This window comes from Mytilus californianus, unplaced genomic scaffold (genome assembly GCF_021869535.1).
Source record: "Mytilus californianus isolate M0D057914Y unplaced genomic scaffold, xbMytCali1.0.p SCAF_9, whole genome shotgun sequence".
NCBI classification, from domain to species: Eukaryota; Metazoa; Mollusca; class Bivalvia; order Mytilida; family Mytilidae; genus Mytilus; species Mytilus californianus.
This window is the reverse complement of record NW_026262745.1, coordinates 17,317,858-17,337,691: the sequence shown is the minus strand read 5'-3', so window position 1 is coordinate 17,337,691 and position 19,834 is coordinate 17,317,858. Positions and strand designations below refer to the sequence as shown.

At 31.4% G+C, this 19,834-nt stretch overlaps 1 protein-coding gene across 1 annotated transcript; it reads left to right on the top strand.

Annotated features, from left to right (window-relative positions):
* The first annotated feature begins 80 nt into the window (after positions 1-80).
* Positions 81-15,096, top strand: LOC127714779 (cathepsin O-like). The gene is made up of 9 exons (XM_052220818.1): positions 81-251; positions 3,444-3,546; positions 4,028-4,136; positions 5,587-5,652; positions 7,011-7,167; positions 8,868-8,983; positions 10,178-10,341; positions 13,862-13,954; positions 14,458-15,096. Exons 1-9 carry the CDS (start codon positions 93-95, stop codon positions 14,493-14,495), a joined length of 1,005 nt encoding a protein of 334 aa, XP_052076778.1. The 5' UTR covers positions 81-92; the 3' UTR covers positions 14,496-15,096.
* Positions 15,097-19,834: the final 4,738 nt, after the last annotated feature.

Here is a 19,834-nt window from a genome sequence, read left to right as displayed (position 1 = left end):
ATCTGTACCTTTATCCTACAACAACCAAAGATATCGTCACTTCCGGAAAAGTTTTCTACACGGAGTCCGGTTTTATATTTAGTTTTTGCATTATGTCAAGTTTCACTTTCACTTTGTTTTTGGTATTATATTCTCTAATTTTATTGGTGAACAGCAACGGGATTGAAGAATTCAGAATTTTACTTCAAAAGTTTAACAAAAAGAGCATTACGGAAACACCAGTGTTCTACAAAAAATATCAAAACTACAAGGTAGAAGTAACCATATCCTGTTCACAGTTGTCTGCTTATGAGCTTTATTATATATATTCCATATTATGTTTCTAGTAGTGTTTTTCAATAAACTTTATCGTTAATAATAAGTCCTTTAATGTAAGCCTTTGTATGTCTATATTGTTTGCTTTTAACAGATATTTTTTTACAATTATAAGGAGTGACGAACAGGGCACAAAGCTCAGAACATATAAAACATGTAGAAAGTTTATATATATGAAGGACTCTGAACCGTGATGGTACACTGAACTGTGATGGTCACCCTGATATGCCATGGTTTGATGCTGAAGTGCGATGGTGGCATTGTAACGCTGTCTTCCTGATAGCTATGCAGAAGTGCGATGGTGGTTACGCTGAAGTGCGATGGACTACATATTTTATTATTTCAATGCTTTCATATTTATATAGAAGTCAATTTGTTTTTAAGAAGCAGTTTTCAGGTCTTCTAAGCTTATAAGGGGCTTATAAACTTTTAATATTATGGAAAACGGGGAGTCAGTGATTGGTGGAGAGGGGAAAGTTAACCTTCTGTAGCCATTTTTTTTTTTAGAAATGTGCAAAAGGTTCTTTTTTACGTATGATAGAGCACGGCATTCGCTAAATACATATGGGTCTGCAGACAGACTCTTGGTTTCATAATATTACGGTAAACTAGGAACTCATGAGAGTAGCTAAGCAAAGATAAAATTTTAACATAGAATTATGTTCACATGCAGAAAATCAAAGAGGGCGATATCTCAATTTGTATGAAACTGTAACTAAGGACATCCATAGACAATAACAAATGCAAATTTATATACTTACCATTAAAAAGATCTACTTCTTATAAAAATTGAACTTCTGTAGATTTAAAACTAGCCATCAAGCATAATATAGACCATGGCACATCAGGGAACAGACCACTGCATTTTTGTGTGACCATCACACTTCAGCATCACCATCACACTTCAGAGTCACCATTGCACCTACGAGTGCTTAACATATATATATATATATTGTATATATATATATATATTATATATATATATATATATATATATATATATATATATATATAACAAGTCTAAAAGGGTACAACATCACCAAAAGATATTTAAATCATGAACAAATTTTAGATATTTTGGATAACTAATATCCTTCATCAGTAGGATGTAAAATGAATCTTATCTTGACATGTGGTAGTCAAACTGAAATAAAAATCTTGAATGCTATACAAATTATCAATAAACAATACGCTGGTAATTTTTTTCAATATTGATGTTTGGAAGGAGGAATAAATTTTCTAAAACTGTAAGAGTCCAAAACGGAAGCCTGAGTTACGGGAAACAAGTGATGGTAGAGAAAATGAGTGACACATTCTATGTTTTTTCATTTATGCCCTCTGGGGAAACTGTCCTAAGCTTTCTTATCCAAAACCTTTCCCGAGCAAGTCTGTCGGCCCTTGACCAACCCTCGTTGTGGTCTATGATAGTGATGGTAAGGTTTTTGAGATCAGCTTGGGCATGCACAGATGATCTCAAATGACGACTTACGGGGAGGTCGGGCTTGCAGGTGTAGTCACTTCGATGACCATTCATGCGTTTGTTGAATGGCTGTTCTGTCTTGCCAACATACTGCATGCCACATCGACACTTAAGAAGGTATACAACATTCTGGGTTTTGCAAGTTACATTGCAAAATATAGTGTACACAGACCCGGTGGAGTGGCAAGTAAATGTTTGAGTATTCAGTATGTGTTGGCAAGTCTGTGCCATGGTCTATATATATAAATAAACTATCAAAATTAAGGTTGAATTCACATGATCTAAACATTGAAAAAGGAAGAATCATTAACTTAGATATTGGAAATCAATTATGCAATCTTTGTGATCAGGCTGTTGAAGATGAGGTACAATTACTTATGGACTTAACCTATCTTCATTAATAAAGAAAACCTTATATGAAGATTTTCAGTAAGAGTTGTGATGATTGAAATATACATACTGTAAATTCAGAAATTATTGCGAGGTTTTTATTAATGCGAATAATGCGACTGGGTGACTATCACAATAATAAGAACTCGCATTCTGATATCTGTTACATATATCTGTATGCAGATTTTCATGATATCGCAATAATTAATCTCGCATTTTTGTCCATTCTTGAAAAATCGCAATAATAAATGCACGCAATAATTTCTGAATTTACAGTAGTTCAGAAAATAAATTTATATGGCACATGAGCAATTAGTTTTTTCAGATGCATGTATCCAAAAAAAACAAGCACACTAATACAATCATATCATGTTTTTGGGTCATAAATTGAAGTAAAATGAAAAATTGTAGTTATTTTTATTTTCAGCAGTCAACATTAAGTTACCTGTTTAATTGTATATGATAAAGGATTAGAATATGAAAATAATAAGTCTGTCCTGTCTGGTTATGATTGTCTCTTAATAAAAACCATTCCTAACCATATGTGCTTTGCATAGCAATTAACTTTTAATTACTGACTGTCCTTTTATCAGCTGATATGTTTCTTATATATTGGGTACCCCTTATAAATTACATCTGTTTATAAAAAAAAATTATAAAAAAATTATATAAAATTGTATTTATATACATAACATTTTAAGATAAAACCAAGAAATATATGATACATGTACCTTCATTTTTGCAATTTTCCATGTAGATTTTTGTGTCGTTTTCTGTAGGATAGTTGATGAACACTATTGAATATATTTTGATTTGCTTAAGAACTTGTCATATGTGCTTGTCTGCTGTTGTAGATGGCATAGTAACCTCTAGACATATATGTTATGGTTAAGTTACAGCTCTGTTAAGGATTTCAGATTAAAAATTAAACAAGTTCAAATCCAGTACACAAACTACACAGGAATAATAACACCTGAAACTTTTGTACTTAACTCCTGACGAAAACTGTGCTAATTTAAAAAAAGACGCAACTTAAGTCCAAAAACAGCAATAAAGCTATTTTTATGTGTAAGACTAGTTCAAGTTTGAAATAAATAAAAAAAATTAATTGAAAAGTTTCCTTATCCAACGGAAATGATAAAAAATTAAATGCTACTCTTTGGTTTGTCTTTGTAATTGAAGTTAGAAAAAAGATTTTCCTGTTTTGTCATTTTGTTATTTATCATTCGTATTGATTCACTACTATTTATATTTTCAGACCAACTTAGAATTCCAAAGATTTCTGAATGGAACTCACAAACTTTTAAGTGCATACTATGGACCTACAAAATTTTCCGATCTTTCTCATGAAGAATTTAAAGGTATAGGCTTCATTCCTGTCTCATCAATTAATATAATATTGTGTTGTTAATTGTACATGTATTATATTTTATACTTCAAATTTTTGGAAGTATATCTCTCTTTAAAGTGTTTTAATGTAGGTCAGAATTAAAATTGAAATAAATTATTTGAATTTCTGTTTTCATTTAGTACTGAAGGGAGATATATATTTAAAGAATGGAAAGGGGAGACAAATCCATAATATCTAAGTTAACCATTATTTTCAGCAGAGCAATTACTAATGTATATTTTTATTTTATATTAAGACCTTGTGAGATTGTCTCAAATTTGTTTTTTGTTAAATTTACACTTTTGTCTGCATATAAGTATACTTATTTTGTAATTTAATATTGCAGTATATTTTTAGTATATCATACATGTCATATATACCCTAGTAAAATACAGAATTTTCAATGCAAGATAAAATTTCAATAAATTGACTATATATTTATTTGTATTCAGATCAGTATTTATCAGATTTGAAAGTACCAAGAAAGACCAAAGATAAAAGTCAACAACATACTCCAAGTAAATTCTTCAGGGAATTGGATATTCCTAAAAGAGTTGATTGGTAATTTCCAGGCTATTTTATTTATAACTATGACAATAATCTTTAATTTTGATTTTTTCTTTATTTAATTTCTTCTAGCTAATGATATACAGAAAGAAAAAATTTAAAGCAGCAAAAGTGTATAACAGACTTTACAGTAACTCGCTTATTTAAAACAATTAGAAATTCTATGTATTATTGAAATGTCTACAGCAAAAATAGAATAATCTTATACTGAAATCGTTGCAGCTTTAAATGATTAAATACCTTTTGGTCATTTGAGAAAAGCCCCCAGGTAATGCATGTTACAATCTCAAGTCATTTTGGATATAACCATAAGCACTGCATGACCACTCCAGTAGAGAAAATTTGAATCTTAGGATTTCAAAGATTTCAAACAAAATTGAAACGTTATTCCCCCTTGAAAATTTTGTGACAATATTTTTCAGGAAATATTGGATAACTTAGCCAATAGTAAATGCATAAACAACATAAAATGTGCTTTAAGGAATAGTTTTAAGAAGGTGAAAGGCATAAAGCAAAGACAGAATCTTTGTTTACAAATTTTCAAGAATATTTTAAGGTCATTACTAAAACTAGATAACCATGAACCATATAATTTAGACATAAGGGATAAATTGTTGCTTGAAAATCTGCCATTTGTTTATTATACCCTGTCCTCAAAGATGGGGATATACAGTGATGCACATGTATGTCAGTTGGTCTGTCCATGCACACACCTTTGGTTCTAGATGATATATATAATCCAGCTGGACCAAATCGGTGTTAAATTTGAACACAATGTCATGAACCATAAAATACAGATCATGTTCAATTATGATTGTTTTGAAATATACCTTTAAGAGTTTCCTCCTTACTCATCTTACATAACTACTTCTCTAAATCTTTTAAAATTATAGCACAATGTCAGATCAAGTTTTTTGAAGCCTTTGGCATTTACCATTCAAGAGTTATGCTCCTTGATTATCTTAAAAAATGAGATTTGTTTTGTAATTTCAAATTGATTATTTAAATTCCACCAAACAGAATCTTTATAGATTTTAACACAATGTCATAGATTTTAACACAATTTCATAAATCTTTTTAGATTTTAACACAATGTCATAGAATCCTTTCAGATTTTGACACAATGTCATAGAATCCTTTTAGATTTTGACACAATGTCATGATCCTAAAACTCATATTCATTTTAAAGATTTTGGCATTTAAGCCCTTAATTAATTTAAAAACAGAGATATTTTGGTTTCCCAATGTGAACTAACGTACCAATTTGATTAGTTTTTTTGTTTGTTTCTGGATGATAGCTTATGTTCCACTCGACAAACTCTTTTGACTTCATACATATCATTGAACATAAAATGCAAGTTCCTTTATGATGCACATTTTCCGTTCAAGAGCTGCAGTTCTGTTGTATCTGTGGTCTTCACTTTATTATAGTTTTATCTTACAGGAGAAATTTTAGCAACTTAAACTTTGTGACTCCAGTAAAGAATCAGAAAAAATGTGGAGGATGTTGGTTAGTAGAACAATAAAATATAGATATGATAGTGATCCAAATGTCATTACTTTTCAGACACATTCAAGACTATTTTGACTTGGTGTAAAGTATATTTTACATATAGTTACCTGGTGTTTTGCCTGAAACTAAACATCAACAACATCTGAACATTGTCTCACTCACTCAGTATCTATGAAATAAATTTATGAAAAAAATAATTATAATTTTAATTGTTCTTTACTTTATAGTAAAGAATTATTCTATGCACAACAATCACTTAATTACTAGTAATCTATAACAAAAAAAAGCTTCATTCAATTAATGAAATGAAGGTTATATACATAACAGGCTATTATTTGAACTTGGAATTATTTTTAATTATGGAATTTGCATAATTTCATGTGTTTGAAATTTTTGATAAATTCCATGTTTATTAAGTATTATTATGTTTTGAGCGGTGCATCATACTTTCAAGACAATGTATTTTGTATAGATAGTGTTGTGCGCGGCACAGTACATTCTATTGAAAATGTGCTATCTTCTTTGTAATAGAAAGTGTTGTGCGCAGCACAGAACATTATAATACAGAATAAACATGGAATTCATTAAAAATTTCAAGCACAAGAAAAAATGCAAATTCCATAATTAAAAATAATTCCAAGTTCAAATAATAGCCTGTTACATGTACTTTTATGTATATTATAAGCAGTAAATTACCGGTGATGACTCCACATCCTAATAGTAAAATCAGGTCAAGATTAATATCTACCTGTGTAGATAATACTAGCCTTTTACCACTTCAATAAAATTTTAAAACCCACTGATTATTTGATGGAGTTGCAAGTTGCACTAGATCCAGCCTGATTAATAGCAGATTTTCATAAGCTCCATTTTACTGTGTACACGAATGCCTACAACCTTCCACCAAACTGAAGGGAATTAAGATCTGATTTTAATCAAGTTACAGGTATGTTTGATGTTCATTATAGAGTTTGTCAGGTGTTGAACATTAAGGTTTTTGTTTTACCAAGCCACTCCTACGTCCTCCTCCAATAATAATCAGTGCCATTGAATTGTATGCTGTAAATTCATAAATTATTGCTTGGTTTTTATTAATGCGAAAATGCAACTGGGTGAGTTTTGCAATGATAAGAACTCACATTCTGAATTCGATACATATATTTGTGTGAGTATTTTCCTCAAAACCCAATAATTAATCTTGCATTTTTGTCAACTCTTTAAAAATAGCAATAATTGCACGCAATAATTTCTGAAATTACAATAATTATTGATTTTCATAGCAATTTTCAGGAAAATTTGTACATTTTTCAATTATCCAGGTAATAATACAATTTCATCTATATTTATGTTGCCAGGGCATTCAGTGCAACAGAAACTATAGAAAGTATGAAAGCTATACAGACAGGATTACCTCCCCCTACACTGAGTGTACAGGAAGTTATTGATTGTGCCACATATAATGATGGATGTAGCGGTGGTGATCCTTATCGAGCAGTAAAGTGGCTAAAAGATGTAAGTCATTGAATGTCATGAAGTTAAATATTGTATTCTCATCAAATAGGATGGTTAATCAAATCAATGCATTTACTAAAAATGTTGAAAAGACTGATTAAGACACATCTTTCTACAAAAGTGTGATGAACCAAATAATGAACTTGAGGCTACATATAAATGTCTTCAACACCTCATGATCAGTCTAGACCAATACAATTGCCAAGCTATAAAACAAAATATGAAACAAATTCAAAGATAAACATCTATGACATACTTTAAGTATAAAACATTTGGCAAATAAAACAGGAAGTATATATACTGAAAGGCTTCAAGCTGAGTAGGCCACCTTTAATAACTTCAACTTAACTTTATTATAAAAAAAAACTACAGAGTACTTATATTAAAATCAGCAATGTAGTATTGAGTTGCTATACATGTAATATAAATGTTGATATTTCACTTCCATATTTTACAAGATCAAGTCAGGTTTCATAAAAACTGTTTGCATGGTTTTTCTTTTAAAAGTTAAACAAAGTTAAACAAACAAAAACTACACCTTAGCTAAACAAATTTCGTTTAAAATATCAGCATGATGGCTCTCAGGTTGTTTAGTATTCAAGATTCAATCTAATGATTTATCATTTACCAAATACTGTTGATATATTCTAAAAATGCATAATCTAATATCTGGTCTATATACCAGCTTTGATAAGTGTTTGGTATAACTATAAATTTTCACTTCGTACTATGAACATCAAAATTATTTTTTTTGTAAAAATATTTCCTTTCTCTATTGGTACTGTACACGTATACCTAACAATACAATTATTTTCATTTACCTGTGTTTAAAGTTATTGCAAATGGATGGTATTTTTGTTCGAGCATATTGTTTTTCTTTAATTGTTTAACATTTCTTACCGATATAACATGTTACTTTTATTATTCTTCCCTTAGTTTATTTATTTTGTATTCAAAATTATTTATTTTGTAAATATATTTCCTTTCTCTATTGGTACTGTACACGTATACCTAACAACAAAATTATTTTCATTTACCTGTGTTTAAAGTTATTGCAAATGGATGGTATTTTTGTTCGAGCATATTGTTTTTCTTTAATTGTTTAACATTTCTTACCGATATAACATGTTACTTTTATTATTCTTCCCTTAGTTTATTTATTTTGTATTTACATTGTGTCATAGGTCAAATTTATTTGTTCAGTGTATGTTCAATGGTGTTAATATGTCCTTTGATTGAGTTAAGCTATTTCAGTTGATATTTTATAGTGTGTCTTTCTATGTTGTGATGTTACACTATTGTTTCAGAAAAAGGGTGAAGGTTTGGTACCATTAAAACGTTTAAACCCGCTGCATTTGTTTGCACCTGTCCTAAGTCAGGAATCTGATGTTCAGTAGTTGTCGTTTGTTGATGTGGTTCATAAGTGTTTCTCGTTTCTCGTTTTTTATATAGATTAGACCGTTGGTTTTCCCGTTTGAATGGTTTTACACTAGTAATTTTTTGGGGCCCTTTATAGCTTACTGTTCGGTGTGAGCCAAGGCTCCGTGTTGAAGACCATACTGTGACCTATAATGGTTTACTTTTATAAATTTTGACTTGGATGGAGAGTTGTCTCATTGGCACTCATACCACATCTTCTTATATCTATAAACATGTAAATTATGATACTTTCTTTCTATGATATTGGAATTTGTTTTCAGACCCAGTCTCCACTAACAACAGAGAAAAAATACCCACTGACAGACACATCTGATTCCTGTCGTATTATAGTCAATAACAGTGATGGAGTTATAGTCCAGTCATGTAATTCTCAAAGGTAGGTATAAAAGTTAAGGATGTTTAATAAAAATATACATAGAACCCAATGAAGGCACTTTAAATCTTTAAATGGGTGGGTGTCAAATACAGTGAAAATGTTAGTGACATTCTGAATTTGCCTCTATTGATGGTTAAGGGGGAGGGAGGTCTCAACATACAAATTTTGGTACAGACGTCCGGCAGGGGTTTGAAAAACACTCCCCATTCATATATTGATTTTTGTGAATATCCCTACCCATAGTCATAGAAATAAGAAGATGTGGTATGAATGCCAATGAGACAACTCTCCATCCAAGTCACAATGTGTAAAAAGTTAACAATTCTATGTCAAAGTATGGCCTTCAACACAGAGCCTTGGCTCACACCGTACAGGAAGCTATAAATGGCCCCAAAATGACTAGTGTAAAACAATTCAAACACTATACATATATTTCATAGGAAAATTATAACCAATTCATAGCTATCAAACATACAATATGTCATATCTTATTTAGATGTAAATCACATTGGATCATTCATATTATCAGATAAAATTATCAGTACACAGTTTTTACAGACATCTTAAGTTCTTAACAGAAAATGAATATAAATGCCATATAAATTTCTACCCATTGATATATTGCTCCCTTGAAATTGCAATCCATTGATATACTTGACATTCCCAAAAAATGACACATACCAACTGTCTGTGAATACCTTTGTATAGGAAGAGACCCCCACCCCCTGTGAGGTGGTTACCCCATTATGAAAGTGCCTTCCCTTGGTACCATGTATGTTTAAATGGAACAGCCCTTATAACCTTGTCTTAAAATTTACATACTTATGGATAATATTTGAAATTGTTAGACCTTTAATTTGTTTAAATTACCATAGCCCTGGGTTCTGATGTGTTATTTTCAAAGTTTATTAATTCTGATTTCGTATTTTAGACCAAATATTGGAATAAATCACTCAATTTTGCAATAATTTGATGAAACACAACTGTTTCATTTGAATTAAATGAAGTAAAGAATGCTGGTAAAACACTTAGAAATATTATCTATTTATGCCATTCAAATATAATCATTGGATTAGTACATAGTACACTACCAATGTGTAGAGTATAATAATGCATATGTTTTTAAAAAATGAAGGAGACATGGAATATTTGCCAATGAGACAATTATGCATTAAAGACCATGCTTTCTTTCAGACTAGTTGGGAGGGAAGATAAAATTGTACAGTTATTGAATATTTCACCAGTTAGTGTGGCTGTAGATGCCACTACATGGAACAACTACTTGGGTGGCATAATACAGTATCATTGTGAGACACAAATCAACCATGCAGTACAGATAGTAGGATATGATATCTCAGGTGAGTGATATAATACAGTATCATTGTGAGACATACATCAACCATGCAGTACAGATAGTAAGATATGATATCTCAGGTGAGTGATATATACAGATTATTACATGGCATTTTTCATATCAGACCCTTTATTGGCCCTAGGTCATGATATCAGCCCACGAGCCTGAGGCTCGAGGGATGATATCATGAACGAGGGCCGATAAAGGGTCTGATATGAAAAATGACATGTAATGATCTTTTTATCATATACTTCAGCAGAAGAAATACAGACAAGAACTATTAAAATTTTGTCTTTCTTTGAACTTTTAGATAATAATTTACAGACAACCAAATACAAATTTATTAACTTAAATTGTTTTTATTGATGTAACAAGCATTTCATTTATCATGTGACATATCACAACAATTATTATGTTCTTAGTTTGAAAAATTTATTTTCACGTCTGCCATGTTTACAAACAAATTTCCAGAAATGCACGAAGTTGCATGTGATAAACCCCACGGACAATAACGGAAAGGCATATGATAACATTCCGGAAGCAGTCAATAAAGGTTCGTTTATCAGCCCGCCGAGGAAATTCTTACGAATCTGGTTAATAAACATAATAACCCTTTCATAGCCTTTTACTAATTTTTTAATATTATTGAACTGTAAAATTTAAGTAATATTTTATACAAGTATATGATAAAATACAGTATCACTGTGAGACATATATCAACCATGCAGTACAGATAGTAGGATATGATACCTCAGGTGAGTAATATGATACAGTATCACTGTGAGACATATATCAACCATGCAGTATAGATAGTGGGATATGATATCTCAGGTGAGTGATATAATACAGTATCACTGTGAAACATATATCAACCATACAGTACAGATAGTAGGATATGACATCTCAGGTGAGTCATATAATAAAGTATCACTGTGAGACATATATCAACCATGCAGTACAGATAGTAGGATATGCTATCTCAGGTGAGTTGTATAATAAAGTATCACTGTAAGACATATATCAACCATGCAGACTGCAGTACAGATAGTGAGATATGATATCTCAATTTGAGTAACATAATACAGTATCACTGTGAGACATATATCAACCATGCAGTACAGATAGTAGGATATGGTATCTCATGTGAGTAATATAATACAGTATCACTGTGAGACATATATCAACCATGCAGGACAGATAGTAGGAAATGATATCTCATGTGAGTAATATAATACAGTATCACTGTGAGACATATATCAACCATACATTGCAGATAGTAGGATATGATATCTCAGGTGAGTGATATAATACATTATCCCCGGCTTAGTATATTTCTAGGATTTTGATTGGTTAACGCACGTCGTAACAAAACCCATAGCCCCTGGGTGTTGCTTACCCATATACCCGGATGTTGCTATCCATTACCCCGGGGGACGCCACGTGCGTTTTCCTTAGTTCAATGGTTGTTCCTTGTAAAATATAAAATTCTGTAGATTATCCATGATGTCTGTACGATTTTATCTTATGATGTCGATCATTTGCACTCATTTTAGTGAATGCATCACTTGGCTGCCACATTCATGATTGTCCATAAATAGAACTCCTGACCTAGCTATGCAAATGACCCACGTTGACGTCACACCGTCTATGATGTAACTCTCACAACATTGAGCGCCAAATTCGACCCCTTCCAGTTTCTCTCTCTCCGGATTAAAACGTCTTATATTCGACTACCTGTAGGGTTCTACCACCCCGTAAAAAATATGTTGAATTCAGGGTTCTACACCCCGTAAAAAATATGTTGAATTCCCAAATTTCAATATAAGATTTTAAAAAAATGAAAAAAACGTTGCTTCCACGTTACACTTTGTGGTCGAATTTCTCTAAAAATGGCCAGATTTGGACTAAGACCGGGGATAAATTCGTTATCTACGTTCATATCCGTAGATATGGATATTTTAACACCCTTCAGTACCCTGTACACCCTTCGGCTGCGCCTCAGGGTGTACTTGGATACTTCAGGGTGTTAAAATATCCATATCTATGGATATGAATGTAGATAACTTATAGTATCACTATGAGAAATATATCAACCATGCAGCACAGATAGTAGGATATGATATCTCTGGTGAGTGAAATAATACAGTATCATTGTGAGGCATATATCAACCATGTAGTACAGATATGATAGGGTAGGATATCTCAGGTGAATGATATAATATTGGGAAGAAGTCCCCATTAACAGTAAGAAAATCGAAAAAAACGAAAAAAATCAATATACTAATGAATTTCAAAGTCGTAGTTTTTTTTTAACAGTTGAGCATGCACAACCTTGATCCTGTTCTGCTAAGGGACGCTGCCATGTTGCAAGTCATACGATTTCCCACAAACTTGTATAACTGATTATCAAAAAGAATAATGAGGTCGAACATTTTGAATTTAATATGTTTGTGTATGTAATAAATTGAGTCTAGAGCTTATTCAACATACAAGTTTTTAGCAAACAAAATGACTTCTCAGGGGAAACTCACCTCAGATCAATCAGGCAGATTTTTGTATCTGTACAGCTTTGTATATATTTGTTGTTTTTAGGTATGATTTATTATTTTTTTAATTAAACAATATTTTAAAATAAGATAGCATTTCTTTGTTTACATTGAAAATGACGTCATATATCAAATTTCTAACTATAGGACCAACATCGCCATCGGATATATTTCTGTAACTCAGTTTCTTTTTCACCAGAAATTATGCAGTGAAATTTTTTTGCAATAAATGTTTATATATATAGATCTGCTGTAAACAGGATATGGTAAAGTATTCAAAAGGTTTGCTGACTTTGTCCCCTTTTAGAGGTAACACCTGCCTCATATACAGTATCACTGTGAGGAACATATCGATACAAGGATGTATCAATTTGAAAGAAGTATATTGACTGATCATAGGTTTATATCAGCAATGTCTCGGACAAGTTCGAAAATCAGTGTCCATGAACTATTTTTAAAAGAGTTATGCCCTTTGGAAATATTAAAAAAATTTCATTGTTAGCACTCTCATGTGTACAATTCTTGCCAGATTTTTATGAAACTTATATCATAGGTTTATATCAGCAATGTCTCAGACGAGTTCGAAAATTAGTGTGGTTCAACTATTTTTAAAAGAGTTATGCCCCTTGTAAATATTAATTATATGGAAAATTGCATTGTAAGGGCTCTAATGTGTACAATTTTTGCCAGATTTTTATCAAATTTAAATCAAAGGTTTATATAAGCAATGTCTCGAACAAGTTCGAAAATGATCAGTGCCTATCAAATATTATTAAAGGAGTTATGCCCCTTGGAAAAGATTAATTATATTGGAAATTGCATTCTATTTGCTCTCAAGCCTTCGTTTTTCTTAGATATTTGTAAAAAAGTTTATAAAGAACAAAAATAAAGTTTGCCCTTGGACAGATAAAATATGTGCAATGTGGGGGACATTGGAACTCTGTTCTTTTATTTTTTTTTTATATATTTTGATTTTAGGTGATGTACCATATTATATTGTAAGAAATTCATGGGGAACAGATTATGGTAATAAAGGCTATCTGTATATAAAGATTGGTGAAAATTTGTGTGGTAAGTTCTCTTTAAGTTATTAAATATTTTAAAATTTGATCGTTCTCTTATAGAAATACATGAGTATTTTATAAACTATATTGAGTAAAGTGGTATATGTTTAACAATATTATTAGCATTAATTGAAGGGTATTTTGCCTGTTAAAAAAATACAGGAATTCATGTTGTACATATTGAAGCATAATAAGAAGAGAGATTTCATATAATTTTGCCATTTAATCAAAAAGGATTGTAGTGTGCAAAAATAATTAGGGGAAATTCTGTTTAACCTTGACAATACACAGCATTTGCCTTTTGAGAAAAGGAAATTGTACATATTAAAAAAAGTTCACGACTAACTACATGTACCTAATGTTAAATACAGGATACATCAAATCTCAATTTGTCTTTTTATCTCCTTACAAACAGGTCAATTTCAAAAGGATTAAAAAGATTGTTTTTCTTTTTTAAAACAATGTTAAATAGAAGTATTTATATTTAAAAAAATTATAAAAATGTTGTAGGTATTGCTGAAGAAGTTACTACAGTGACTGTTCAGTGAGAAGATGTGAAATAAAAGGGAACATTGGTGCTACATATTTTTTTTCTTTTTTGCCAGAGCTCCTTAGCAGCTATAGTCATCTTTACCTTTCTCACTTTCCATATTCTATAAGAATTATGAAATAGATCAATCTGATCAAAATCCAATGTTATGATATGCAATTTTCCTTAGGGAACATTTTTGAGGTCTATGCCTCCATTTATTCATCTTTTCATCCCTCCTTTCATCAGTTTTTTTTTTATCATTTCTTCAGTTTATTCAATAATTTGTTTCTTTTCATTCCAAATTTTTAAATGTTATCACCTCTGTGGTTCACATGTATAACCATATATCATGTATTACAACAGCTGCAATTGGAGCATTTTTCCTTTTGTAATAGACTTATACATATATGCATGGAAAAACTTTCTAAGAATGGAGTTTTTGTCCAGTTTTGACAAGTTGATGACATTTTGAACTCTGTGATATATATGTAGTTTTTTTTTCTAATCAGATATATATATATATATATATATATATATATATATGAATAATTAATAATGTTAAATTAAATTGTTAAATATATATTTTTCTATAAAGTAATAAAATCTTATATCATGAATAATCTTCTTTTCTTTCTAGTAGTTACTATTATCAAGATTAGATGTAACAAAACAGCTTTATTCTGTAAGTGCCTTTTCCAAGTTAGGAGACTGATTGAAATTCACTGGTTGTTTGTTGCTGTATATTATATATTTTTTTTTATTATTTTGTACATAAATTAGGCCATTAGTTTTCTTGTTTGAATTGTTTTACATTTGTCTCTTCAGCCTTTTGTAGCTTGATATGCAGTATGGGTTTTGCTCATTGTTGAAGGTTGGACAGTGACCCATAGTTGCTAACTTCTACGTCATTTGGTCTCTGGTGGAGAGTTGTCTCATTGGCAATTATACCATATCTGCTTATTTTTATATAATATGGAATCTGAAACATCTTCCATTAAAGTATAAATTTGTTTTACCTTTATTGAATAAATAAACAATGAGTACAATACATGCAGATACTGAATGTTTGTATTAGATGAGTTTTTTATGCCTCCAGAGGAGAGCATACTATTTTGTTTGCCCATTTGCATATCTTCTTCTCATCTTGTAGAATATCTGTACTATAACATAGGTAAACATACTGTCAGAATTTGATTTCTTGAAAAAGAAGGAGGGCTACCTACTTCTTAATGTTTCACTCATGGATCAGAATAATAAGTTGATGAAATGATATTTCAACCATTAATTTAAATCAAAATGATATTCAGTGGTACACATTCGGGTTTTTGTTTCACATTTGATGAAGGTTGCAGGGATAGGAGACCTGGATGCTCCATACCTTGTATACAGTTGAGTTATGTTACAAAGTTTACGTTTATCATATGTCCTTTGTTCTTGACCTCATTTCCATGGTTCAGAAACTGCTTAAAAGAATTATAGATTTTTTTGTCATGTAAATTTTCACGGACTTATAAGGAGTAATAGGAAAACTATATTTTATATATGGGATCCTTACAAGGTCTTCATATCTGTCTGACAGGTTTCATTTGACCATGACCTTATTTTCATGGTTCATTTGTCAATGTTAATTTTTGTCTCACCTTGACGGAGTCAAAAAGCGAGACATAGGTATTCTGTTTCCGGCGTCGGCGGCGGCGACAGCGGCGTCAACAATGTATTAGTTTGTGATTATGTCTAGTTCATGGTGAACCACTAGTGGTAGGTCAATGATATTTGGTATGCAGTTGTATTAGCATTGGCACATCTCAATACCATGGAGATTATTTGGCCCCGCCCCCTCAGTCAAGGTCTATTGACTTTGAAACTTTTCATAGTTTACATGTATTAGTTTGTGATTAGGTCAAATTATGGGGAACCACTAATGTTAGGTCAATGGTATTTGGTATGCAGTTGTATAAGCATTGGCATATCTCATTTCCATGGAGATTATTTGGCTCCGCCCCCTTAGTCATGGTCTATAGACTTTGAAAATTTTGCTAAGTTTACATGTATTAGTTTGTGATTAGGTCAATTCAAGGGGAACCATTAGTGGTAGGCCAATGTTAATTGGTGTTCAGTTGTATAAGCATTAGCACATCTCATTTCCATGGAGAATATTTGGCCCTGCCGCCTCAGTCATGGTCTATTTACTTTGAAACTTTTGCTTAGTTTACATGTATTAGTTTGTGATTAGATCAGTTTAAGATGAACTGCTAATGTTAAGTCAATGATATTTGGTATGCAAATTTATTGGCATTTGCAAGTATCGTTTCCATGTAGATTATATAGCCCCACCCCTGATCATGGTTCATTGACTTTGAAACTTTTACATAGTTTACAAGTTAATGTTTGTGTTTTAGGTTTGTTTAAAGGGAACAACTTATAATAAGTCAATGGTATTTGGTATGCAGTTGTATTAGCATTGGCACATCTCATTCCATGGAGATTGTTTAGCCATGTACCTTCAGTCATGGTTCATCGACTTTGCATATTTTCATAACTTACATGTTAAAGTATTGCTATTTTAATTTCAACATTTGCATTATCAAAATTATAAAAAGGCGAGACATATCTCTGTGATAACAGTTTATTTTAGTTTTTGTCTGCTTTTAAGAAACTATATGCAAGAGGTCAACTATATTTGGTGTATAGAAAGATTGTAAGATGTAAATAACTGTTTGACAGGGTGCATCTGACTGTGACCTCATTTTCATGGTTCATTGGCCAATTTTCTTACCTCTCCTGGCCCAAAGGGCCAAGTGTGCTATACGCATCACTTGCTGTCTGTTGTTTGTCGTCTTTGTAGTTCCTTAATCTTAACAAAAATCCTCTCCTCTGAAACTACTGGTCCAATTGGAAACAAAATTGGCCACTCTCATCCTTGGTGTATCTTGTTTAAAAGCTGTTTCTGATGATCTAGCCTACAACCAACCAACCAACCAACCAACATGACCAACACGGCTAAAAATTTAACCTAAGGGTAAAGTGCAATTTCTGTTTTAATATTATCTTGAAAACAGCTAAATCAGACAAGGAAATGTTCAGAATGTTGAGATTTACCTACTGTCCATTTATATCAGATTAGACAACTTCTAATAAGAGTTATTGCCCTTAAATGTTGAATTTTACCTTTTTTTATTTTTGCCTCTTATTTCAACAACTATTTTAACAATTTTTTTTGTGTTTGTTTTTTTGACTATTATCTTGAAAACTATGATAGAAAGCATATCTAAATAGCGTTTAACATCAGCAAGATAAGATCTACAAATAAGTTAACAATGGTTTAAATCGTCAGTCCAATCTTCATAGGAGTTATTGTCCTTAAAAGATATTTATCACTCATTTCATTTTTCATTTTTGCTATACACTATACAAATCATAGATTATAGATAGAATATTTAAATGATAGATAGAATATTTAAAAAGTAATAAAGATCAGCAAGACAAGATCTACAAATAAGTCAACAAATGATCGAAATTGTCAGTCCACTCCTAACAGGAGTTATTGCCCTTAAAAAATATGTGTTCTCATTTTTTGTGTGTTTGCCTTTCATCTTAAAAACTGTAATAGATGAATAGAAATTTGAACACCCCAAAAAAATCAGAAAGACACGATGGACAAGTGAGTCAACATGGCTTAAATTGTTAGTTAACTCCTTATTGGAGTTATTGCCCTTTTATCCTTTTGTTACACGTTTTTGCCTATTATCTGGAAAAATGTTATAGATAGTTGAAAATTTCAAAAAGAAAAATGACCAGCAAGACAAGATCTGCAAATAGGTCAGAAAAGATGAAGTTGTCAAATGTCTTCTTATAGGAGTTATTGCCCTTAAATGATGCATTTTTTTACACCTTTTGTATTTTGGGCAAAAACTATAGAAGATGGAGAGAAAAATATAAGCAGTACAAGATCAGCAAAACAGATATTTTGATCATGATTTATATTCTATAAAAATAAGAAGATGTGGTATGAGTGCCAATGAGACAACACTGCATCCAAGTCACAATGTGTAAAAAGTTAACAATTATAGGTCAAAGTACAGTCTAGTCTACAATGTTGCAGAGCAGCCATCGTTGACAATGCACACACTCTTTAGAGTCTCTATTGTTGATTAGCTTTTTCCTTTTCTCAGATAATATAAGCAAAAGGTTTTTTTGGTGTATGGAAAGATTGCAAGCTGTACATGTCTGTCTGGCAGAGTTCATCTGACCTTGACCTAATTTTCATGGATCATTGGCCGATGTTATGTTTTCATTGTAAGGTCTGTTTCTCGGGTATTATAACCATTTGGTCTACTAAAATTTGGTATATGAAATGATTGTATTGTGTACATGTCTCTCTAGTAGGTTGTTTGATCTTAACCTCATTTTCATGGATCATTGGTCAATTTCATTCTTTCATGGTAATGTCTGTTTCTCAGATACTACATTCTTTATAAGCAATTATAGTTTAAAAATATGTAATGAACAGAATGATTGCAAGGTGAGCATTTTTTTGTGTGCATGTCTAGTTACTTGCAGATATCATATGACCTTGACCTTATTTTCATGGTTCATTGGTCAAAATTTAGTGTTCTTGGTTAGGTCTTTTTCTCATATACTTTAACCAATTTAGTGTATGGAATGATTGTAAGGCATACATGTCCATCGCCCAGGGTTCATCTGACCTTTCCCTCATTTACATTTATATACATGTATAAATCGTTGAATGATGATTTATATATATTTTTATCGAACGCAATCATAGGTATGAACGTTGTTTTCAATTTAGACTTGTTTATATTTTTTCGTTTGGGCTTGTATTATTTTTGCCTTCGGGTTTATATGATCCGTTCATCCTATTTCGACTCTTTCAAAATTCAAGAGTCTATCCTAAATTGAGGTAAATTATATGGTCTTCCAAATACCGTTTCAATTGCTAACATCACTGAATAGACATTAATTGTCGAAATCCGGATATGGTGAACAAATTTTTGCACCTCATGTTTGCGGTATACCATCTTTTCCGCAAGTTTATTGTTTTCTGTTTGGTAATAAATTATTATAAGATCCATTTTGTTACATCTGCTGATCCGTTTATTTGGCAATCGCCAATGGCAGTCAGCAGGGTTTAAGAACATCAGTTGTTCGACCTGATAGTCAAATGCGTTTTGTTAAAATATACTTTTTCACTTTTTTGGTCTTTTTGAAAATGTTGTTTGTGCTGTATTTAGACCCCTCTACCAAGAAATTTGTTTTGCATGCACACGTATAAAAATTGCGGTTTTTATCCAACGCAATCATAGGTTTGAACGTTGTTTTCAATTTAGACTTGTA